The 25,929-nt window shown below is 44.8% G+C and overlaps 1 protein-coding gene across 2 annotated transcripts in view; it reads left to right on the top strand.

Moving 5' to 3' along the window:
- UBE2F (ubiquitin conjugating enzyme E2 F (putative)) overlaps nt 1-25,929 on the top strand; it is a 177,632-nt gene that overhangs the window by 105,143 nt on the left and 46,560 nt on the right. For both annotated transcript variants that reach the window (XM_029068630.2, XM_029068631.2), the window contains 2 exons: nt 6,520-6,590; nt 17,469-17,526. In XM_029068630.2, the coding sequence (XP_028924463.1) occupies nt 6,520-6,590; nt 17,469-17,526 (129 nt within the window). The remainder of the gene's footprint in view (nt 1-6,519; nt 6,591-17,468; nt 17,527-25,929) is intronic.

Genomic DNA, 25,929 nt, shown 5'->3' with positions numbered 1-25,929 from the left:
GGAAATCTTCCAGCCCCTAATTTTAGGTCATTGAAACAGTCACTCAGGAACTACCTGGTGTCGGTGACTGTGCTCAGCTTTGCCAAATCATCCCAGTACTATGGACTGACAAAGGCAAGAGAGGACTCAGGCTTGTCCTACTAGCTGGCACATAGGTAACCTCACACAGTACCAGAGATTTTCATCAGCATGAGCTATTTCAATGGGATCACCAGTCTCTGGTCCCTAAGCGTACAGTGCTCTTTATCCAGGGATACAGGTTAGACAAATCAAGAAGACCAGCAGGACCTTAGTAGAAATGGTATTAATTGAACATTCATTGGATGCAATACAAAATGCTAAGCATTGGGAAATTACAGCAGAAGTAAAAGATGCCTTCTCTGCCCACAGAGAGCTCATAATCCAGTGGAGGAGACAGACAATGTATTTACTATGGAGTGAACTGGCAAAGTTATTTCTTTTATAGCAAAACTTCACTTTATGCATTTGTTTTGCCAACTGACCATTGATTGTGATATGGAAGCAACATGGCCTAGTGGAAAGAGCATAGGCTTGGAGTATGGAGGACATGGGTTCTAATTTGGACTCGTCATTTGCCTGCTACGTGACCTCAGACAAGTCATTTAACCTCTCTGTGCTTCAGTTTCCTCAGCGGTAAAATGGGGATCCCATACCTGTTCTCCCTCCTGTTTAAATTGTGAGTTTCATGTATCCTGGACTGTGTCCAACCTGATTGATTTGTATCTACCCCAGTGCTTAGAACAGTGCTTGACACTTAAGAAATACCATTTTAAAAAAAAGAGCAGGGTAGGCGAGAAAAATTGCACCATACCCAGGAGGATACCTAGATAATTGTTCTTTGGTGGATTGACTTGGAGCACCCAATAGCAGAGAGATGAGAACTAGGGAAACATTACCTACAATGGGAACAGCCACACATTCTTGGCAGAAAAAACAAACAATGTAGATAGGCCAGCCTGGAGATGGAGCCAGTGGCCATTCTGGCTGAAATTTGTTAAAAGCAAACATTGCTGCTATTTTTTTTTCCAATCAGTCATATTTATTGAGCACTTACTGGGAGTGGGCAATGCAGTAGAGTTGGTAATAATGATGGTATTTGTTAAGTGCTTACTATGTGTCAAGCACTAATTTAAGCACTAGGGTACATACAAGCTAATCAGGTTGGACACAGTCCCTGTCACACATGGGGCTCACAGTCTTAATCCTCATTTTACAGATGAGGTAAATGAGGTACAGAGGAGTGAAGTGACTTGCCCGAGATCACACAGTAGACAGATGGCAGAGCTGGGATTAGAACCCAGGTCCTTCTGACGCCCAGGCTCTATGCCCACAAGGAGTTTCCAGTCTAGAGAAGGAAACAGACATTAATATAAAAATTTGGGTATTTGTTAAGTGCTTACTTTATGTCAAGCACTGTACAAAGCGTTGGGCTAGATACAAGATAATCAAGTCCCACACAGGACTCCCAGTCTAAGCAGGGGGGAGAACAGGTATTGAATCCCCATTTTGCAGGTAAGAGAACTGAGGCCCAGAGAAGTGAGATGACTTTCCCAAGGTCACCCAGCAGGCAGATGGCGGATTCATCTTTAGAACCCAGGGCTTCTGACTCCCAAGCCTGGGCTCTTTCCACTAGGCCATTGCTACTTCCAATGTTTAAAGCAGACATTTTTGTCCAATTATTAGAATAGTACAACTGCATCGGCATTCATTCCATCCATCCATCCATCAGCCATATTTATTGAGCACCTAATGTATGCAGAGCACTGTACTAAGTGCTTGGGAGGAATATTCCAAAACATGTTTACGATCTGAAAATGATAGTAACAAAGAGGTTTTGCGATAGGATTTAAAGTGGAGGTGTGGAGAGTGTGTTTTCACTACACATTTTGGGTATGGCACAGTGAGTGAGTGTCAGGGACGCTGTTCCGACAGCTTCGGTTTATCTGGCGAGAGTGTGCTCTGATGTCAGAGCTGAGGATAGAGCTCAAGTTTTCCTGAAGGACTAACCCAGGGAGAGGGCCAAGTCTGTGGGCTTCTTTTGCCCCTGGTGCCAGCTACCTGCTCCGTTCTGACCTGGGAAACTGCTCCAAGATGTATTCCAAATGGTGAGGTGTTTCTGGCTGTTTAACCAATGGCAGAGGTGACCTCGTTTGGGGTCGTTCCAGTTCCAACCTTTTCCAGCCCTTTCCCCAAGGAAAGGCTTGAGACTTAGCATATCAGGGGGCTCTAAGCCCACAGTGAGTGACTTTTGTAAACAGGCTTTGTGTTTGCAGCTTCAAACATCATCCGTGTGTCCTAGTGGAAAGAGATTGGGCCCAAGTGTCAGAGGATCTGGGTTCTAAAGATGGCTGTACCACTTTCCTGCTGGGTGACCTTGGAGAAATCACTTGACTTCCAGGGCTCTGTTTCCTCATCTGACAAATGGGGATTACCTCTTCTCCCTCCATTTAAACTGTGAGCCCCTTGTGGGACAGGGACCATATTTGACCTGTTTCTCTTAGATAACAATAATAATAATAATAATATCAATAATAATAATTGTAGTGTTTGTTAAGCGCTTACTTTGTGCCGGGCAGTATTCTAAGAGCTGGAATAGGTCCAAGATAATCGGATCAGACGCAGTCCTTGTCCTCTGTGGGGTTTACAGTCTTAATCCCTATTTTACTCATGAGGTAACTGAGTCACAAAGAGTGAAATGACTTACCCAAGGTCACATAGCAGACATATGGCGGATCTAGGATTAGAACCCAGGTCCTCTGACTCCCAAGCCTGTGCTCTTACTGCTATCCGCCCCCAGTGCATAGTCCAGTGCTTGGCAGTGGCTTGTAAGCAGTTTACAAATGCCACTGTTGTTGTTATTGGTAGTGGTATTAGTAGTATTATCGTTATCATTCTTTCCAAAGAAAAAGATGTGGGGCGTGACATATCATCACCCAGGTTTTCCTTGACATGGGGTTCTTTGAGAACTGTGGGAACTCACACCCCATGAGGAAGTTTTCAAGAAGAATTGGGTAATGATAAATTACAGGACTGGTAGTTATCCACCTAATAAGACGTTGAAATGGCCATTTTTAACTCCATTCCTTCACTCCTTTTTCTTTTATGGTATGTATTAAGCACTTAGCACCTGCCAACCACGGTACTCAGTGCTGGGGTTGATATAAGGTAATCAGAATGGACACGGTCCGTGTCCCACATGGACCTCACAATCTTAATCCCTGTTTTACAGAGGAGGGAACTGAAGCAGCGTGGCTCAGTGGAAAGAGCCTGGGCTTCGGAGTCAGAAGTCATGGGTTCGATTCCCGGCTCTGCCACTTGTCAGCTGTATGACAAGTCACTTAACTTCTCTGTGCCTCAATTACCTCATCTGTAAAATGGGGATTAACTGTGAACCTCACATGGGACAACCTGATTATCTACCCCTGCGCTTAGAACAGTGTTCTGCACGTAGTAAGCGCTTAACAAATACCAACATTATTAAAGTGACTTGCCTAAGGTCACTCAAGAGACCAGGACCAGAGCGAGAATTAGAACTCAAGTCCTCCAACTCCCAGGTCAAACTCCTTTCTATTAGGCCATGTTTCCTTTCCATCCCCATCAATCAATGAATCATATTTATTGTGTGCTTACTGTGTGCAGAGCACTGGACTAAGTGCTTGGGAGACTTGGTAGACATATTCATAGTCCACAGTGCGTTTACAGTCCAGAAGTTGCTGCTCCTCTTCTCCCTACCCCACCAAAATTCTGCTCATTCCTTTTTTAAGTTCACCTTCATTCACAGAGGAGATTAGCCAATTGTCACTGACCATATCCTCCCAAGCTTCCCACTGTCCAGACAGAAGCTTCACCCGCCAGCACTGGAGATAGGGGTAGAAGTTGACCTCTCTGGCAGACTTTCCTCCCATTGCTTAGTGAAACAGACAAGGGAGACCAAAATGGAAGAGATAGAAACAGAAGGGGAGCAAGAAAAGAGAGAGGATGGAAGATGTGACATAAACATTGACTCCCTAGGGATTTGGCACCAGAAAGTCAGAAAGGATATCAGAAAGGATGCAGCATGGCTCAGTGGAAAGGAGCCCGGGCTTGGGAGTCAGAGTTCATGAGTTTGAATCCCAGCTCTGCCATTTGTCAGCTGTGTGACAGTGGGCAAGTCACTTAACTTCTCTGTGCCTGTTTCCTCATCTGTAAAATGGGGATGAAGATTGTGAGCCTCACGTGGGACAACCTGATTACCCTGTATCTACCCCAGTGCTTAGAACAGTGCTCTGCTACATAGTAAGCGCTTAACAAATACCAATATTATTATGATTATATCTGTTAGGGGAATTTGAAAGGAAATTGCATGCTTGGTTCCTGGAAGTACCCACAGTTTGTCAAACCAGAAACTTGTATTAAAGACCAGAGGCTTGTAGAATCAAGGGAGATAGGGGTGTGGTAGACATTATAAATCTCTTTCAAGACAACTGGGCTCTCATCTGGTTCCACTGTCACCCTTTTTATATCACTAGTTCATTAAGATTAATGAGAAGCAGTGTGGTACAGTGGATAGAGCACAGTCCTGGGAGTCAAGGTCATGGGTTCCAATCCCAGCTCCACCACTTGTCTACTGTGTGACCTTAGGGAAATCACTTCACTTTTCTGTACCTCAGTTACCTCATCTGTAAAATGGGGATTGAGACTGTGAGCCCATGTGGGACAGGGACATGTCCAACCCGATTTGCTTGTATCCACCCCAGTGCTTAGGTCAGTGCCCAGCACATAGTAAGTGTTTAAAAGTGGCCATATTTATTACCTGCAGAAACATGTAAGGTTCATTATTAAGCCATTATTGAGTTCCCTTGGTGCTGTTAATGAACTGCGGATACAGTGTCTGAGAAATACAATATAATTTCAGGGCCAGAGGCACTGCATCGTATTGCAGTTGACTTGAAATGTCAGAGTATTATCAACCACCCTGAAAAATTGCAGTTCCTCTGAATTGTACACATCGTGAGCCAAAATGATACTCACAAATTTAAGTGTATTTAAAACCATGATTGGAAAGTTTATATTTGTCAGTAGAAACCTGTACCATTAAGGTCCGATCACTTCTAGAAGTAGTTCCCTGCGTGTGCAATACTAATAATAATGATTATGTAACAAGTACTTTCTACTTGGTGCTAGGGTCCATATAAGGTTATCAAATCAGATACATAGTCCCTGGCACACAGGAGGCTATCTCATCCCCATTTTACAGATGAGGAAACTGAGGCTCGAGAGGTTAAGGGACTTGCCCATGGCCTCCTAGCTTGGCTGGTACTCAAACTCAATTCTCCTGACTCTGTGCTGTGCTCTTTCTACTGGGCTGTGTACAAAAGCAAATGGAATTTGTTGTTCTGTAGCAGAGCTGGCTAGTGAGTCCCAAGTTCAGTGATGTAATTAGAGCAGCTTGATTAGAGGGTCAGATGGAAGTACAGATAGTGTAGAGAGGTTTTTCTGGAAACGGATTATCTTTTTCTTGCATCATGTTGTCTCACCAAGCAGGAACTTTGTTTAGAAAACCGTTATTTTCCATTTTCATTGTTTTAGAGAAGAGAAACAAACCAGAATACCTCATTATTAGTAGCATTTAGTACGTGCCTGCTGTATATAGAATATTGTACTTTAGTTTCTTGGGGAACATACAGTCAAGGTTGAGGGCATGAACCCTGCCCTCAAGGAGCTTACAGTCTACTGACAGAAACGAAACAAACCCAAGTGGCCAAATATATGTATCAATCTATTAGCGGTCTTTAATAAGCACTTACTGTGTGCAGAGCACTGTATTGGCACTTGCGAGAACACGACGACAGAGCTGGTAGGCACATTTCCTGCCCACATTGAGCTTATGGTCTAAAGTATGCACTATTGACACTGTTTTCCAAATTCACACTTCTGTTGATGATTCTCACCTAAGTCTTAGGCAGAGAAGGTAAATCTACAAAGAGAAGAGGCAGAACCTATTAGATTTATTTCTGACTTCTCACCTTGGGGTCTCTGAGGCTTTGGGCATATGATAATTTGCTTTGACTTGACGTCTCTTGATCTTCCTAGTTTACAGAGTAATAGAATTTGCTTTAGACATTTTGCTTCTGTTCTTCATTCCAAGTACCCTTTCCCCAGGGTCTCCTAAATCTCTCCTCAGCATCAGAGCGGCAATTCCAGAAATAGAGTGGGGAAAGCCATGATGGATGCACAGGTCTCCTGTCCTTGACCGAGGTCGACTGAGCTCCACCCTCGAGTCCATCCAGGAGCTTGGGAAAGATGGGAAAGAACGAAAGCCCCTGGCTCTGGGAGAAGGTCGGGCAAGGGCAATGGCTCCAGGTGAAGGGCACAATGACTGTTTCACAGGTCACCGGGATGAACCAGATTCCTGACAGCGGGCCAGAGTGTGAACTTTAATTATTGCAGAATTCGTTTGTCATAATGATTTTGACAGTATTGGAGAATGTTATCGTAACCTTTTTCTTCCTTTTTCAGCCTCCAAAAGTAAAATGTTTGACCCGAATCTGGCACCCCAACATCACAGAGACGGGCGAAATCTGTTTAAGGTAGGTGGGAGGGGAAGGGCGATTGTCTATTTTTTATTTTTTGGCTAACCTCTTCTTGTCCTTCATTTTTTTTTAATGGTATTTGTTCGGCACTTACTATGTGCCAGGCACTGTTCTAAGCCCTGAAGTAGGTACAAGCTAATCAATTTGAATGCGGTCCATGTCCCACATGGGACTCACAATCTTAAATCCCATTTTACAGATGAGGTAACTGAGGCACAGAGGTCACACTGCAGACAAGTGGCAGAGCCAGTATTAGAACCCAGGTCCTTCTGACTCCCAGGCCTGGGCTCTATCCACTAGGTCACGTTGCATTTCCTTGTGCTTGAGATTGCTAAAGTTCAGTTTCATTCCCAAATAAAATCATTCGAACCAAAGTCTGAAGCAGAGGCAGACAACCTTTGAGTCTTTGGCGATGGATAGATAGTCCTCCCTGTGTCTCCTAGGCTACACCAGAATGGTGCAGTGCCAGAAGTTCAGCCTAGCCCTCAACTCAGGGCTAGGCTCGGACCTCCCCGGCATGGGCTAGGTCAGCTTCTCACAAGCTATTCAACTAAATGTGGCCAGTGAAGCGGCGTGGCGTAATGGATAGAGCACGGGCCTGGGAGTCAGAACGACATGGGTTCTACTCCCGGCTCCACCTCTTGCCTGCTGTGTGACCCTGGGCAAGTCACCTCACTTCTCTGGGCTTCAGTTCCTTCATCTGTAAAATGGGGGTGAAGACTGAGAGCCCCATGTGGGACATGGACTGTGTTCAAGCTGATTAGCTCGTATCTGCCCTAGCGCTTAGTATAGTGCCTGGCACTCATTCATTCATTCAATAGTATTTATTGAGCGCTTACTATGTGCAGAGCACTGTACTAAGCGCTTGGGATGAACAAGTTGGCAACAGATACAGACAGTCCCTGCCGTTTGACGGGCTTACAGTCTAATCGGGGGAGACGGACAGGCAATAAATAGAGTCAAGGGGAAGAACATCTCGTAAAAACAATGGCAACTAAATAGAATCAAGGCGATGGACATTTCATTAACAAAATAAATAGGGTAACGAAAATATATACAGTTGAGCGGACGAGTACAGTGCTGTGGGGATGGGAAGGGAGAGGTGGAGGAGCAGAGGGAAAAGGGGAAAATGAGGGTTTAGCTGCGGAGAGGTAAAGGGGGGATGGCAGAGGGAGTAGAGGGGGAAGAGGAGCTCAGTCTGGGAACGCCTCTTGGAGGAGGTGAGTTTTAAGTAGGGTTTTGAAGAGGGAAAGAGAATCAGTTTGGCGGAGGTGAGGAGGGAGGGCGTTCCAGGACCGCGGGAGGACGTGACCCAGGGGTCGACGGCGGGATAGGCGAGACCGAGGGACGGTGAGGAGGTGGGCGGCAGAGGAGCGGAGCGTGCGGAGTGGGTGGTAGAAAGAGAGAAGGGAGGAGAGGTAGGAAGGGGCAAGGTGATGGAGAGCCTTGAAGCCTAAAGTGAGGAGTTTTTGTTTGGAGCGGAGGTTGATAGGCAACCACTGGAGTTGTTTAAGAAGGCGAGTGACATGCCCAGATCGTCTCTGCGGGAAGATGAGCCGGGCAGCGGAGTGAAGAATAGACTGGAGCGGGGCGAGAGAGGAGGAAGGGAGGTCAGAGAGAAGGCTGACACAGTAGTCTAGCCGGGATATAACGAGAGCCCGTAACAGTAAGGTAGCCGTTTGGGTGGAGAGGAAAGGGCGGATCTTGGCGATATTGTAGAGGTGAAACCAGCAGGTCTTGGTAACGGATAGGATGTGTGGGGTGAACGAGAGAGACGAGTCAAGGATGACACCGAGATTGCGGGCCCGAGAGACGGGAAGGATGGTCGTGCCATCGACGGTGATAGAGAAGTCTGGGAGAGGACCGGGTTTGGGAGGGAAGATGAGGAGCTCAGTCTTGCTCATGTTGAGTTTTAGGTGGCGGGCCGACATCCAGGTGGAGACATCCCGGAGGCGGGAGGAGATGCGAGCCTGAAGGGAGGGGGAGAGGACAGGGGCGGAGTTGTAGATCTGCGTGTTATCTGCGTAGAGATGGTAGTCAAAGCCGTGAGAGTGAATGAGTTCACCGAGGGAGTGAGTGTAAATGGAGAACAGAAGAGGGCCAAGAACTGACCCTTGAGGAACTCTAACAGTTAAAGGATGGGAGGGGGAGGAGACTCCGGCGAAGGAGACCGAGAATGATCGGCCAGAGAGGTAAGAGGAGAACCAGGAGAGGACAGAGTCCGTGAAGCCAAGGTGAGATAAGGTATGGAGGAGGAGGGGATGGTCAACAGTGTCAAAGGCAGCAGAGAGGTCAAGGAGGATCAGAATGGAGTAGGAGCCATTGGATTTGGCAAGAAGGAGGTCACGGGTGACCTTAGAGAGAGCAGTCTCGGTAGAGTGGATGGGACAGAAGCCAGATTGGAGGGGGTCTAGGAGAGAATGGGAGTTAAGGAATTCTAAGCATCGATTGTAGACGACTCGTTCTAGGATTTTGGAAAGGAAGGGTAGTAGGGAGATAGGGCGATAACTGGAGGGGGAAGTGGGGTCAAGAGTGGGTTTTTTTAGGATGGGGGAGACGTGGGCATGTTTGAAGGCAGAGGGGAAAGAGCCCTTGGAGATTGAGTGGTTAAAAATAGAAGTTAAGGAAGGTAGGAGGGCAGGGGCGATGGTTTTAAGAAGGTGAGAGGGAATGGGGTCCGAGGCGCAGGTGGAGGGGGTGGCACTTGCGAGGAGGGAGGAGATCTCCTCTGAGGATACTGCAGGGAAGGATGGGAAAGTAGGGGAGGGGGTTGGTGGGGGGGAGTGGAGAGGCGGAGGGGTGACTTTGGGGAGCTCAGACCTGATCGTGTTGATTTTCGTGAGGAAATAGGTGGCCAGATCATTGGGGGTGAGAGATGGGGGAGGGGGAGGAACAGGGGGCCTAAGGAGAGAGTTAAAGGTCCGGAACAATCGGCAGGGGTGACGGGCATGGGTGTCGATGAGGGAGGAGAAGAAGCTTTGCCTGGCGGAGGAGAGGGCAGAGTTAAGGCAGGAAAGGATAAATTTGAAGTGTGTGAGGTCGGCTTGGTGCTTGGACTTATGCCAGCAGCGCTCAGCAGCTCGAGCATAGGAGCGTAGGAGGCGGACGGAGGAGGTGATCCAGGGCTGTGGGTTAGTGGAGCGAGAGCGGCGGAGGGAAAGGGGGGCGAGAGAGTCGAGATGAGTAGAGAGGGTGGAGTTGAGAGCGGAGACCCGCTCGTCGAGAGTGGGAAGAGAGGACAGGGCAGCAAGGTGAGGAGAGATGCTATTGGAAAGACGGATGGGATCGAGAGAGCGGAGGTCTCTGTGGGGCAGTAGCGAAGATTTGCAGGGGGAGGGAGTGTGAGAGATGAGGCAGGTGAGAAGGTTATGGTCAGAGAGGGATTTCAGAGTCGGTGAGGGAGGAGATAGTGCAGCGGTAGGAGATGACGAGATCGAGGGTGTGACCGAGTCGGTGAGTGGGCGCGGTATGGTGGAGGAGGAGGTCGGCAGAGTCGAGGAGGGATAGCAGGCGGGCGGCAGAGGAGTCGTCGGGTACATCCATATGGGTGTTGAAGTCTCCAAGGATCAGAGTGGGCAGATAGAAGGAGAGAAGGAAGGTGAGAAAGGGGTCAAGGTGTTTGAAGAAGTCGGAGGGGGGACCGGGAGGACGGTAGATGACAGCGACAAGTAACTGGAGGGGGTGGTAGAGGCGAATGATATGGGTTTCGAAGGAGAGGAAGGAGAGGGAGGGGGGAGGAGGGATAGTGCGGAAGCGGCAACGGGGCGAGAGGAGGAAGCCTCCTCCCTTACCGGTGAGTCTGGGGGAGTGGGAGAAGGAGAGGCCTCCGCTGGAGAGAGCGGCGGCGGAGACCGTGTCTTCGGGAGAGAGCCACGTTTCCGAAAGGGCGAGGAGGAGGAGAGAGCTAGAGAGGAAAAGGTCATGGATGAAAGGTAGCTTACCTCACGCACGCACGCAGTAAGAGCTTAACAAATGCCTTAAAAAAAAGGGCTAAGAGCAACCCAGCATTGGACTGAGGGCAGGGAAAGTGGGTATCAACTCTGCTGCACTGTACTCTCCCAAACACTTAGTACAGTGCTCTGTACTACGTGCTCAGTAAATACCATTGAGGATGACGAAGATGATTAAATTATTGATTGAGGCGAGAGACTTCATGTTACCCCACAGATGCCATTTGGATCCTTCCTACAGGATAAAGTTCGTCTACAGGCCAAGGTGGCCAATCCTGCCTTAAAATAATTTCAAAGCCAAATCTCAAAGTATTGCGATGTCCTCTTCCTTCTCAAGCCTCTAAATATGATTCACTGCTCATTCGGGAGCCTATTTCAACTTCATTTTGTTTACATACATAAACAGTTAAAAGAGTTGTGGCTCATTCCAATGGAACATGAATCTACAATAGTGTCAAGAAGAGTCATTAATATTGGTTGAAGAGAAATCAAACTAACTGCTTTATGCATGAAATTGGCTTAAAAAGCTCTTGAGGAAAAAAATGAGTTTCCTGAATACAGTCTTGATCCCAAGAATTCACTGCAAATCTTTGTTCATAGCTTAAATTAACTTTAAACTTTTGATAGCAGTTGACCTGACACACTTCCAACCTTTGTGCGCTTGAAGAAGTAGCTCACGTCACCTTCTCTTTTTTTCTATTTTCCATTGTTCAGTGTTGTGTATGATCTACATCTCTTGTTTTAGTACAGTGTGGCACAGAGTAAGCACTTAACAAATTCCATTGTTGCTATTATTATTATTCTCCCCTAAATTAGTGGGGATTATTTGTGGAAATCAGCATGGCCTTGTGGCAGGAGCATGAACATGGGAGTCAAAGGACGTGGGTTCTAATCCTGGCTCCATCACTTGTCTGCTGTGTGACCTTGGACAAGTCAGTAAATTTCTCTGTGCCTCAGTTACCTCATCTGTAAAATGGGGATGAAGACTGTGGGACAGGGACCATGTCCAACCTGATTACCATGTATCTACCCCAGTGCTTAGAGCAGTGCTTGGCACATAATAAGTGCTTAACAAATACCATTGTCGTTGTTATTATTAATTATCAATTGAGAGTTAATTTTAGGAGTTTGCCCCCAGAGGTATTAAGGCCCTTCATAGAATCCTCTCATTATTGTGGCAACGGAACCTCTTGGAAAAGGCTAGTAACAGATCTTGCCTAACTAGTATCATCTTGCCTAACATATTTCCGAGTACTGCGGGAATCCCGCAGCATCTTGGAACCAGATGTGTGCCTTCAAATGAAACTTGAATCACATAACCTAACTTCATAAAATTGAACAATGCCACTCAGCATGATTAAGGGTGGGGGAGTGTTGGGAGGGAAGGGGAGAGTCTTTTACACTTTTCGGTGAAGACCAAGGGAAAAGCTAGTTGAGAGGCCAACTGGCATTATATACTATACTGTGCTCACAGGATCATCTTTCAGCACGTCTCTGAACTCCTCCAGAACCTATAGTAGTTTTCTCACTAAACTCCAAATCAACCAAATACACCTGAAGCCTTCCTTCCACCTGTGCTGTCTTCCCCATACTATTCCCCAGATTATGCTATTCACCCCTCCCTATGTAATAACAATGATGGTATTTGATAAGCACTTACTATGTGCCAGGCACTGTACTAAATGCTGGGGTTGATACAAGCAAATCGGGTTGAATACAGTCCCTGTCCCGCACGCTGCTCACTCTCTGAATCCCCATTTTACAGATGAGGGAACTGAGGCCTAGGGAAGTGAAGTGACTTGCCCAAGGCCACACAACAGACAAGTCGCGGAGCCTGGATTAGCACTCATTACCTTCTGACTTGCAGGTCTGGGCTTTATCCACTAGACGGTATAATCTTCTAACTCTATCACTTTTCTTACTTTCCTCCTCCCAGCCCCTTACTCATACCCATCTTTCCCCTGCTTAGAACTTCCCCTCCAAATCCAAAACTCTGCCCCTCTTCAAAGCCTTCCCAAAAACCCGATTCAGCTTGCCCAGGGAACATTCCCCTATTCCACCACTATACTGTTTGGCAACACCTCAACCACCATAGCACCTCTCTTTTGGAAATGGTCTGTAGGTTTTAGGTATCGCTTGATGGGATGTACACTTCTTGTTTTTTCCACTTATTCATCATTCCCATCTTTCTTACACACTCTGCTGTTACCAGTTGTCATTCGTTCCCTCTTGAGCTCTAACTGCATAAATGATTTGTGTCTGCCTGCTTCACCCCATTAGATTGCGAATGCCTTAAGGGCAGGGGTCTGGCCCTTTGCTTTTTTCTGTGCTCTGCCCAGCACTTACCACGGTGCTTTGTACATAGGTGTTCAGTAAATACTATTGTTTTAGGAAAGGGAATGCTTTCTATTAATAGAGATTTGGGGATTATTGGGAGACCATGGCAGATTTGAGAAACAGCCACAGGCACAGCAAATAGCTATAAATAATAACAGTGCATTGCAGTGCACTGCAATGGTGCACTGGGCACCATTGAAGCAAAGGACTATCTTCCCTCTAAACCGTAAGCTCATCGTGGGCAGGAAAGGTGTCTGCCAAGTCTGTTATATTGTACTCTCCCAAGCACTCAGTACAGTGCTCTGCACATAGTAAGCACTCAATAAATAGAAATTGATTGATTTATATGCATGCAGTGTAGTCTGGAGTATGTTAGGCTACACCTTACCTGTACGCATAGGATCTTACCTTCAGTAGCTTCTTCTTCCCAAAGGAAGTTTAGATAGTAATTCTTGCAGAGCCCTTGACAATCTGGAGAGTCAGGAAAGCACGCTGGAAAGCAGCATGGCTTAGTGGATAGAGACCAGGCCTGAAAGTCAGAAGGACTTGGGTTCTAATCCCAGCTCCACCACTTGCCTGCCCTGTGTCCTTGTGCAAGTCACTTCACTTCTGTGGGCCTCAGTTCCCTCATCTATAAAATGGGGTTTAAGACTATGAGCCCCATTTGGGCCCGGGGCTGTGTTCAACCTGATTACGTTGTATCTGTCCCAGCGCTTAGTATAGTCCCTGTCACGTATTAAGTACTCAAAAAATACCATAAAAAGGTGGGGGGGAAGGGGACCAGTATGAATTTTAAAGAGGAAAGTTTGGTTACCTAATGAAGATCATTAACTCAGGAAAAACATTCCTATGAAATGTCAGCTCCCCTCCCTCCAGTTTTCTAGTGACCAATATGAAATGAGACCGATGTGAAAAAACACTTATATAGTTTAGCAGCCATTCATGGTTTATTCAGTGCATTCCAGATGACCTATTTCCAGAATTATCCTGCGGGGATGCAATATGGCACCAGCATAGAATAATTTTTACTCAGAAAGACTCTCTTAACAGTCCCACGTTCTTTGTGCAAGTGTCCGTTGCCCTGAATTGACATAAATGGAATTCTGTAGCTCAGCCCTGATAATCAGTTCCTAGCATTTTAACCCAGTTTTCTTTTACAAGATGGAAGATTTGACATCATCTGCAATTCTCACCATCCTTAATAATTCAAATTCTTGTTGAAGTGTATCCGCTCATGCATGTTATTTTCTCAGTCATTTGAGGAATGGGAATGACAGTGTTCATAAATCCTCTTTCCTCAGCTGGGGAAATGAATCCTGTTCTCTTCTATGATAGCTGCAGTTCTCTAATTAGTGGGAAAGTAGGAGAGTTAGGAAGTCAGTCAGTCGTATCTATTGAGTGCTTAGTATGTGCCGAGTACTATACTAAGTGCTCGGGAGAGTACAGTACAATACTGTAACAGACACTTTCTCTGCCCACAATGAACTTCCAGTCTAGGAAGGAATTCTGGTTGGGTGGAGGTTGTAATATTGTACTCTCTGAAGCGCTTAGTCCAGTGCTTTGTACACAGTTAGTGCTCAGTAAATATGATTGAGTGAATGAATGAATGGGTAGCTCCTCGGTGTTTGTCCATCATTGCATGTGTTGGAGAAACGGCATGGCGTTTTGCAAATAGGCTGATTTTGTCCGCTGCCCTGGTTTTTCCAATCAGCAATCACATTATGTGTTTATTGTGGCATATTAAAAATTCAGTCATTATTCAGGAGCCTTAGGGTTGAATAAAAAAGGCTGTTACTATTGAGGAAGCACAAAAGTCTTTGCTGGAGGGAAGAAAAGACTAGATTATGGGAATAGTAGTTTTACTGGAAAAGCAGTACATTCTATCTTGTATTTTAAAAAAGCAGGTTTTTAAAAAAGCTAAAAGCTAGGTTACCGAACTCCAAATCTCCCAGGTACAATTTGAAACAGTAATTTAATGAGCTTAATGAATGATAGTGCCCTAGTATTCATTGGAGAAGGACCCTTTCTCTCAAAAGCAGAGGCTGTTCCCAAGAGCAAGGACCTAGAAGCCACAGGACCTGAGTTCTAATGCCGGTTCTTCCATTTGCCAGCTGTGTGACTGAGCAAGCCATTGTAATTTTTTCTATACCTCTGTTCCCTCATCTGCAAAATGGGGATTAATTCATATATTCATTCAGTTGTATTTATTGAGTGATTACCGTGTGCAGAGCCCTGAACTAAGCTCTTGGGAGACAACAGTACAAGAATAAATCAATACCTGTTCTCCCTCCTAGTTAGACTGTGAGCCCCAAGTGGGTATTGATTGTTGTATAGCTAACCCAGAGCTTAGTACAGGTTTGGGCACATAGTAAACACCTAACAAATACCTGAATAATTATCATCATTTTTATGACGATCAAATGTACCAAATGTACCAGTTTTCTGCTTCTGAAGAACTGAATTAGGACCGCTGAGATTCCACAAAAGTCACATTTTATTTGAGCATTCCGCAAATCCAAGAAAGTAGTGGTGTTATCATCTGCAGGCATGATGGAGGACAAGGTAATTCTGCTAGTAAAGTGGATATGTACATATGGTTCAGTAACTGCAGAAATATAGTACATGTACTTAGTGAATGAAAAATTGAGCCTGTGGATTAATGACTGATTCGAAATAATCTAAGGAGTTTGAAGACGGTAGCAGAACATCCATTGCCATAGAGGCAGAAAAGCCCTAGCGTTGATGTGTCCAGCGTCCAAATCCCTCCTTGACCTGGACCAAAATTTTCTTTCAGCCCAACTCCCTGGGATAACAAATTCCCTGTGTTTTTATCACCCACTCGGTGAAGAAGCTTCATATTTTGAACCTGATTTTGATTTTGGAAGGCTCTGAATAGAGAAGGACCACAGTCAGAATAAGTGCACCCAGGAAATGCTTTTAGTGGTAACATGCAAGGCAGGAGAGTGGCTTAGGCCAAAATTCCAGAAAGGAAGAAGTCCCAGCTTGCATTTTTCAGGTTGAGAAGTGAGTCTTAATGAACTTGGAAAATTTTCTGTGATTTCCAAAGCTTGCACCTGCCTAGAGTCCTTGTATTCAATTATTGCATCTTTCAATATTTGGAGAGGAACATCTGAAAAACAACTTTTCAAAGAAACTAGAGAGCTCAGCTGATAAAATCAGAAGACAGCATTTATCATCATCATTGGTGTTAGAGTGGTTACACTATGCGTTGCACAGTACCATAAGCTTGGGAGAGTATAATACAATAAAGTTGGTAGACAGGCTCCCTGCTTACAGCGAACTTTGCCAAATAAATTATTCAGTTAATGCTGTCCCCCTCCAAGCTTCCAGAATCTAATTTTGGTTTAGGGTCAGCTGAAGAGTTTCCCCAATCACCTTGTTTTAGCTTTAGAAGTGTGGACAATCCCAAACCGGTATCCCAGCAACCTGTAGGGGTTACTATGATGACTACATAACCCCCACTCCCTTCACCCCACTCCCCACAAAAACATGACCCACAGTAATTGAATCATCATGTTCTCTGAAAATAAGTAAAATACCACATTCCCCACCTTATCAAGAGTGGGTTTTTTTAAAATTGGTAATTCACAACATTTTCCTTTTGGACACACCTCTATGTAAAGATAATCCTAACATGATAATGGCATAATGAACACTCAGGTGTGTATCCAGTGGGCATATGTCAGGCATTTGCCCAGCCCCCTAGGACATTCCTTGAGGCCACCTGACTTACCCAAAGTTGGGGATTCTGGCCTGTTCCAGAACAGGTCCTGTAGTAATCTGGAGTGATTTAATCTAGAGTATATGAGAAATCCAGAGTTCTCTGGAACCTTGGGACACTTCATTGGGCGTTCCACTGTCCACACTGTGTTTTACTGGCCCCTTCCAAACCTGGCATTCGACTCTCAACAGTCAGTCTTTCTTCTCTCCCCCATCCTGTTTGGCTCTTCCATTGCATTGGTGACTTACCCAGCCTCTGGATAACCAATTTGGGGGTGTTGGGGTTATCTTTTTACAGAGGTGGCCCCAAAACGAAAGTGTTGTGCTTTCTCAAATAAAACAAAAAAACACTCTTGATAAAGTGGAGGATGTGGGATTTTACTTATTTTAGAGAACATGCCGATTCAATTACTGTGGGTCATGTTTGTGGGGGAAAAACAAAATTTCTCTGATCGTTTCCTTCTTTATATGCTAAGCACCTGTGAACTCCAAGAATGAGGTTATATAAATGTGGGACTGTCTCAGAGCTTTTGCAGCACTGTATTGGTTACATACATTATCTGGTTCTGATATAAATTGATATGATCTTTGGTTATTAAATTGTGTTTTTGTGAAATCTGTGATGCTGGCGCTCTCAAATCAGCAGATTCATCCTTTCTGTCATGGAAAAATAAGTTGTTGTTCTGAGCGGATAAAAACATCCACAACCCACAGATTTGCCCTCTCTCCCCAGGGTGTTTGGCTTTTTTTTGTCAAGTTTAAATGATGGCTTCCTTCCCTAGTGTTCTTAATGCATTTATTACAACATGACTAAGTAAAATGATGTATGTTTTCATGTCTGTTTCAGTTTACTGAGAGAACATTCGATCGATGGCACTGGGTGGGCTCCCACAAGAACATTAAAGGTACAGTGCATTTTGAGATTGAGAATGGTCCATCTTCCACTATATATACCTCTGTCAGCACCAGCATTTTCCCCTCTGTCCTTCAGGAGATGTGCTTTAAGTAGCTGTCGAGTTTGTAACGTTTATATCAGTCTCACAGCAAGTGTTTTTAAACCAGGAGATGCACACACATTTTTGTGGCTCATTTAATTCACCTAGACCCCGACCCTGTAGGAGCACTCGCATTGTTGTCGTCCACACTAGCAAAAACTGTAGTGGAATTAACTGGTCAGTTCTCTGTGTTTGTTGTGAAGTTGGCCCAAAAGGCTATTATGATTTAAATTGCACAATGTACAATCAATGGCTTGGGCGGCTTGTTGATACACCCTGCTAGACCACTGTCTAGCCCTTCCCCCCTTCCTCCCCCCCTCCCCCCCCCCCGCCTCCCAGACATGAGTGACAGAGAGAATACATCCTAGTAGCTGGTGGAAGATGGGTACACCTTTCCATCTCCCCCTCTATATTGTAAGTTTACGGTGGGCAGGGAATGTGTCTGCTTACTGTTGTATTATACTCTCCCAAGCACTTAATACAGTGCTCTGCACACAATAAGTGCTCTATAGACGCATTCGAATATAAGGAAGGGAGGAGGAAGATGTGTACCCCTTTCCATATAAGGCAGGGGGTCAGTAGCTTTGGCATCAGGAGGTCTCCCCTGGCTAAGGAATTTGAACTGAAGGGCACATGTACAGAGTCACTAAATCTAGGATGGAGTCGAGCCTTTATTCAGCCTCAAAATGGCTAATCACTTGCAGCGGCAAGCGAGCTGCTCCTCGATGACCGAAAACCTCCACTGTCTGTGCCAGTGAGTTGGGGCAGACTTGTCAACTGCGGGCCATTGCGGTTCCCCTCTGTCCTCCCATCTGGTCCTCTGCCCCATCTGGCCCAGGAGATGGGGTGCTGGGGATTCAGCTCCAGCCGGCCCAAGGTGGACTTTTATGGGGGATCACATGCAATCAGGCGACTTGACTGCTTGCTCCTTCCTTGGGGAACACTATAGCTGAGGCTCTGTTAGCATCTTTGCAGTGTCTGGGGGCTGGATTTTTTTCTGTTTCTAGGAATAATAAAAATTGTGAAATTTGTTAAGCACTTACTATGTGCTGAGCTGGGGTCTAGATACAAGATTCATTCATTCAATAGTATTTATTGAGCGCTTACTATGTGCAGAGCACTGTACTAAGCGCTTGGAATGAACAAATCGGTAACAGAGACAGTCCCTGCCCTTCGACGGGCTCACAGTCTAATCGGGGGAGACGGACAGACAAGAACAATAGCAATAAATAGAATCAAGGGGATGAACATCTCATTAAAACAATAGCAAATAAATAGAATCAAGGGGATGTACATGTCATTAACAAAATAAATAGGGTAATGAAAATATATGCAGTTGAGCGGACGAGTACAGTGCTGAGGGGAGGGGAAGGGAGAGGGGGAGGAGCAGAGGGAAAGGGGGGAAAGGAAGGTTTAGCTGCAGAGAGGTGAAGGGGGTGGTAGAGAGAGCAGAGGGAAAAGGGGAGCTCAGTCTGGGAAGGCCTCTTGGAGGAGGTGAGCTTTAAGTAGGGTTTTGAAGAGGGGAAGAAAATTAGTTTGGCGGAGGTGAGGAGGGAGGGCGTTCAGGGCCGCGGGAGGACGTGGGCCAGGGGTCGACGGCGGGATAGGCGAGAACGGGATATGGTGAGGAGGTGGGCGGCAGAGGAGCGGAGCGTGCGGGATGGCCGGTGGAAAGAGAGAAGGGAGGAGAGGTAGGAGGGGGCAAGGTGATGGAGAGCCTTGAAGCCTAGAGTGAGATGATTAGGTCCCACAGGGGCTCATAGTCTAAGTAGGAGGGAGACCAGGTAGTGAATCCCCATTTGGCAGGTGAGGGAACTGAGGCACAGAAAAGTGAAATAACTTGCCCATGGTCACAAAGTAGGGAAGTGGCCAAATTGGGATTAGAACCCAGGTCCTCTTGACTCCCAGGTCTGTGCTATTCCCCTTTGCCATGCTGTTGTCACTGAAACGAAGCATGCAGATTCCTCCCCCTCCCTTTTTCGGCCAGCTGGAAATCACGGGAATCTTGATCATCCGGGCAAATGAAGTTGCATCATCCCAAGACAAAGGCGTAGACATCATCATCATCCGAAGATCTGAGAGAGGTGGCACAGATCTGTAGTTGATTGAATAGTTCTGAGCCAGCCATCCCTACTCCCAAAACAGATCACAAAACTAAATCCAATGTCTAGCCTGTTGGTCCTTAAACAGATTTTTTTCTCTTCTGTCAATCCTCAAGTAAATTTATATGAAAGCTGGGCAGGCACACTGTGATCCAGCATTGGGGGCGGGTCAGCAGGGCCATCTGACAGCTGAAGAACAATGGTCCAGGTGTGCGACATGGCCTGGTCAACAGGGCACGGGCTTGGAAGTCAGAAGGACCTGGGTTTGAATCCCGGGTCCGCCCTTTGTCCGCTAGTGAGCGTGGGCAAGTTGCTTCACTTCTCTAGGTCTCAGTTACCTCATCTGTAAAAGGGGGATTAAGACTGTGAGCCCCAAGTGGGATTTAGACTCTGTCCAACCTAATTAATTTGTATCCACCCCAGTGCTTAGAACAGAGCTTGACACATAGTAAGCCCTTAGCAAGTACCATTATTATTGTTATTTTTATTATTATCTGTCGCACCACTTCATCCATAGATGCAATCTCACTGTTGAACAGTAGCTATGAGTATATCAGAATATGGGTGTCTGCAAAGCTTCTGTGTCCCCCCCATTGAGCTGAAATTTAGGCTTCCCAAAGGTAGTTCATTTATAAACACTTTTCTTTTCTTTCAAGTTTTCAGCTTAATGAATAGAGCAAACCCTTGCACAGTATAACAACATCTGTTTCCATCATTGGTTTCCTAATAGAGCCATCCATCTCCACATTGGAAAGGCCAGCAGAATCTGGACACGGTCCAGGGCTTCTGATTTTTTTTCATCTTTGCAGCCCCGTTTGAAAAGAATCTTCATTTGTGACTCCGTTCACAGCTCTTTTTTCTTTCTGAAATGCACAGCATTCTCTCTGAGAAATCTAGTCACTCTTTCCAAGCAATGTGAAATATATTTCAGATGGTAATGTTGATTTTCCTAAGAGATAAAGGATGATGGTATTAGCTGTTGAAAGTTATTTCAGTAATACAACTTGAGGACTCGCCTTCTACATTCAGTTGCATAATCATAGTTGGATTTATGTTGAAGTTGATTTTATCTTTTTACCACCCACTAAGGAGAAGCCATTGCAGTTCTTTGAGCGTGTTTGTTCATGCATAAACATTCATGCCTCTCTCGAGCCTTGATTTTAAGCACCCATTGGAAGAGTTTGGATAAATTCACAAGAAGCTAAACTGATGCAAGCACTTATCCTATCCCGCCTTGATTATTTAATCAGCCTTTTCGCTGACCTCCCTGCCTCTCCCCACTCCAGTTCATACTCAGTTATGCTCACCGAATCATTTTCCTTCAGAAATGTTTAGAACAGTGCTTGGCACATAGTAAGCGCTTAACAAATACCATAATTATTATTATTTAGACCATGTTTCCCCACTTGTCAAGATACTCCAATGGTTGCCCATCCACCTCCACATCGAACAAAAACTCCTCACCATTAGCTTTAAAGCAGTCTATCACCTTGCCCCCTCCTACCTCACCTTGTTACTCTCCTACTACAACCCAGCCCACACGCTTCATCTTCTAATACTGACTTTTTCACTGTACCTCGATCTCGTTTATCTCACTGCCAGCCTCTCGCCCACATCCCACCTCTGGCCCGGAAGGCCCTCCCTCTTCATATCAGACGGATAATTGCTTTCCCCCTCTTCAAACCTTATTGAAGGCACATCTCCTCCTAGAAGCCTTCCCTAACTAAGCCCTCCTCTCCTTTTCCCCCACTCCCTTCTGCACTGCTCTTACTCTCTCCTTCATTCATCATCCCTCCCATCCCCACAGTGCATATGAATATATCTGTGTGTGTATATGTATATGTGTGTACGCATGTATTTATATCTGTGATTTATTTATCTATTTATTCATTTATTTATATTAATATCTGTCTCCCCCTCTAGACTGTGAGCTCTTCGGGGACAGGAATGTGCCTACCAACTCTGACATATTATTGTATTTTACTCTCCCAGAGTTGGTAGACACATTCCTGGCCCGCAACGAGCTTACAGTTTAGAGGTGGAGACAGACATTAATAGAAATAAATTATGGACATATACATAAGTGCTGGGAATGAGGGTGACGCAGAAGGGAGTGGGAAAAAAGGAAATGAGAGCTTGAAAATGTTACATTCCAAGTTTCTATTCAACTGTTTTCACCATTGTCTCTTCAAATACCAACACATACTCCTAATGAAAATCTTTCTCCTTAAAAAGCCTTTTGAATTCTCCCCCTTCCCAAATCAGTAGGCATAGATGGCATCATGAACTAACTGATCTTTGTATCTAGTAAAAACCACCTCATAGTCTATGAGTACTAAGTACCTAGTACCGTCTATGTGTACTAAGCCTATGTGAGGATGATTCCTGCTTCTACCTGTTATATCATGTTCTTTCTCCTATACCCCTCTCCTTTTTTTTTCCATAGTGTACGTTAAACGCTTACTGTGTGCCAGGCACTATTCTAAGCGCTGGGGTTGATACAAGCTAATAATGTTGGCCACGGTCCCGGTCCCTCATGGGGCTCCCAGTCTTAATCCCGATTTTACAGCTGAGATAACTGAGACCCAAGGAGTTGCCAACTTCACACAACAGAGAAGTGGCGGAGCTGGGGTCAGAACCCAGGTCCTTCTGACTCCCAGGCCCGGGCTCTATCCACTTATCCACACTGCTTCTATATTTGTAACTCAAGTATGTCTTCCTGCCTCCCCTTTTCAAGGACCATGTTTTTCACTCCTTTCCCAACTGCGTCATCCTATTCTCTGCAAGGAGTAGGTACTCAATGTTATCTATTTAGTGTTTGACTGATTGGTAACTAGCTTTAATCTTGTCTGTTTCTCCTCTTCAAAACTTTCCAGCCTCCATCCTGTCACCCTCCCCCCACCCACTCACTTATTTCTATGGGCTTCTCTTTGTCTTCCTCCCCTCAAACTTCTCCTTCACACAGATCATCTTCTGTTCATTCATTCATTCATTCAGTCATATTTATTGAGCGCTTACTGTGTGCAGAGCACTGTACTAAGTGCTTGGACTGTACAGTTTGGCAACTGATAGAGAAAATCCCTGTCCAACAACGGGCTCTCAGTCTAAAAGAGGGAGACAGACAGCAAAACAAAACAAGTAGGCATCAATACTATCAAAATAGATAATTAGAATCGTAGATCTATATACATTATTAATAAAATAGAGAAATAATATATACAAATATACACAAGTGCTATGGGGAGGGGAAGGACATAGAGCAGAGGGAGGGAGTAAGGGTGATGGGAAGGAGGGGTAGAGGGAAAAGGAGGGCTCAGTCTGGGAAGGCCTGGAGGAGGTGAGTTCGCAGTAGGGCTTTGAAGAGGAGAAGAGAGCTAGTTTGGCAGATGTGAGGAGGGAGGGCATTCCAGGCCAGAGGTAAGACGTAGGCCAGGGGTCGACGGTGGGACAGGCGGGAACGAGGGACAGTGAGGAGGTTAGCAGCAGAGGAGCGGAGTGTGTGGGCTGGGCTCTAGAAGGAGATGGAGGGCTGTAGAAGGGAGATGAGGTAGGAGGGGGCAAGGTGATGGAGAGCTTTGAAGCCAAGAGTGAGGAGTTTTTGATTCATGCGAAGGTTGATAGGCAACTACTGGAGGTTTTTGAGGAGGGGAGTGAAATGCCCAGAGCATTTCTGTAGAAAGATAATCTGGGAAGCGGAGTGAAATTTAGACTAAAGTTGGGGGGAGACAGGAGTATGGAAGATCAGAGAGGAGACTGATGCAGTAATCCAGTCAGGATATTATGAGAGATTATTGTACCAGCAAAGTAGCAGTTTGGATGAAAAAGAAAAGGCAGATCTTGGCGATGTTGTGCTGCAGGATCTGAACAAATGAAATTATTCCCACAGAAGGAGATGGACCATTTGTTCCTCCTTCCCCATTTATTCTTGACACACCTTAACCAGTAAGTAGAGCGTAATAATTATGAGAATCAACAGGATGTTCAATTCATGAAATGAGACAGTTTCCTTTTTAGGTTAGGATGGGCCTCTCACTTCATCCTTCTTTCCAGAAGTGGTTAGGAACTCGGTATGAGGCATTGATATGTCCCTTTGTACCTAATTACTGGGATAATAGTGTTAGGATCACATTTGTCAAAGGTCTCATCTGTTTCTCTGGGCCAGGCAGCTTAAAGTCTAAATTTAATTAGCTTAATGCTCATAAAATAAAATCAAATTTTGTTGGGAATTTGTATTCCAATTTTCTAATTTTTTGTAGTTGGATTTTTGAGTGTTTAGGCTCAAGAGGATATTTGGACTTCTCAATGTCTTTAAACATGTAAAAGAATAATTTTTTTTTGCAGTTTTATTAAAATTCCAAGGTGATTTTGAGAACTCCAGAATTCCTGTCTAGTAGACGTCTTGTTTTTCTCAAACATTTGTGGACAGGTTTGGCAACATAAAGAATACTTGTATACATGTACGTATATGTATACACATATATGTACATTTATATTCTTTATGGATACGTATGAATATATCATATATATTTTTGAATATATATTATTTAAGAATACACATATATATGCATATATGTATTCTTTGTTATATTGTCTCCTTCGTGTGTATAGCCCTTTGGCTGTAACATTCTGTCAAAATGAATTTGAACATACGCTAGCTCTGCTGCCTTTTTTTCTTCTGTCATTCCGTGATTACTTGCAAAGAATTGCAGCAATTTGAACCCTTCTAAACCTAGATCAGTACTCCTTTAAACTGTATTTTCCATATTACCCTCTGAGTGTATTTCAGAGTATTTTCTTGTAAGAATATTAAGCTCATCTATCTGTATATCTCTGTATAAGCTTTGCAACTTCTTAAACTGTCATCTTAGTCAAGGAAAAAAAATGGTGTCCGATCTAATTGTCCTGCATCTATCACAGTGTTAGCAAATGGCTTGGAACCTAGGAAGTGCCTAATGAATGCAATAATTTTGCACAGATTATGTATTAGGCCTGTATTAGACAGATAGATAAGAAAGTATAAATCTATAAAAATCCACAAGTTCAAAGATTGCTGAGTGAATTAAAAAATGAACAATAAATTAGTAATTATCTCTCTGAATGTGCTGAGGTGACTGAGGGCTTGGCATGGATGGGAAGATGAGACAAGTAATTGAGGAGGGCTTCCTAGTGGCAGTGAGTAGGAAGAAGGAAAAGACCTTGATGCCAATCAATCAGTGGTATTTATTGAGCACTTACTGTGTACAGAGCACTGTACTAAGTGGTTGGAAGAGTTTTGTGAGCTTGGGGGAAAAAGCATCTACATCTTAGTAGATGGGCCTTTTTTCTGAAGTGCAGCATAGGGAATAGTGATTGACAGCCGTGTGGGACTCATCAGTCTCTGCAGCATAGGGAATAGTGATTGACAGCTGTGTGGGACTCATCGGTCTCTGCAGCCACTAGGCTACGTCCACCATGCTGTCTCTGCTAAAAGCCTCAAGGAGAAGTGGGGAGTACCATCTTTCCCCCTTATTCTCCCCTCCCAACTCCCTAACGGTCCCAGAGCTTGGTTTCCGCTGCCCTCCCTACTCAGGCAATTATGGTAAAACTTGCCCTTTTGGCGTCAGTGTAGAACGGAGAAGGAATATCAAGGGAGAGAAGAGAAATCTTAATATGAATGATGCCCATCAAGATGATCCTGTTGTTATCCAATTGTCTTCAAAATGTGTAAGTCTGTTATACTGTACTCTCCCAAGCACTTAGTTTAGTGCTCTGCAACATGGTAAGTGCTCAGTAAATACAGTGGATTGATTCAAAATGTTGTCATTCATAAGGTTCTACTAATGGCTACGGGCTTGGGTTAATGAATTTTCAGGATTTTCAAAGGAAAAGGTCAGCTTGTTGTAATACCTGTTACATACCTTACACTCCCTGATACATAACAGGTTGTTTTTTTCACTTTATTGTTTTCTGTTTTTTTCTTCCTGTCTAGATCTTAACATCTCAAATTAAGGAATTTAAGCTTCTTGAGTACAGAGATCATATATGCTCTATTATATGCTCCCTAGGGTTTAGCACAGTGCTCAGTACAGTATAATACAGTAAGCGCTCAATAAATATCACTGAGGATTTGACATAGGTTCACAAACCGCAGATAGGAGGGGAGAACGTATTTTTCTGAAGCTACATTTATTCAGTCCTCTGCCCCACGTCACCTTCCTTAGCCAAAAAAAGA

Source organism: Ornithorhynchus anatinus, chromosome 7 (assembly GCF_004115215.2).
Source record: "Ornithorhynchus anatinus isolate Pmale09 chromosome 7, mOrnAna1.pri.v4, whole genome shotgun sequence".
Taxonomy (NCBI): domain Eukaryota; kingdom Metazoa; phylum Chordata; class Mammalia; order Monotremata; family Ornithorhynchidae; genus Ornithorhynchus; species Ornithorhynchus anatinus.
This window is presented reverse-complemented; position numbering and strand designations above follow the sequence as displayed.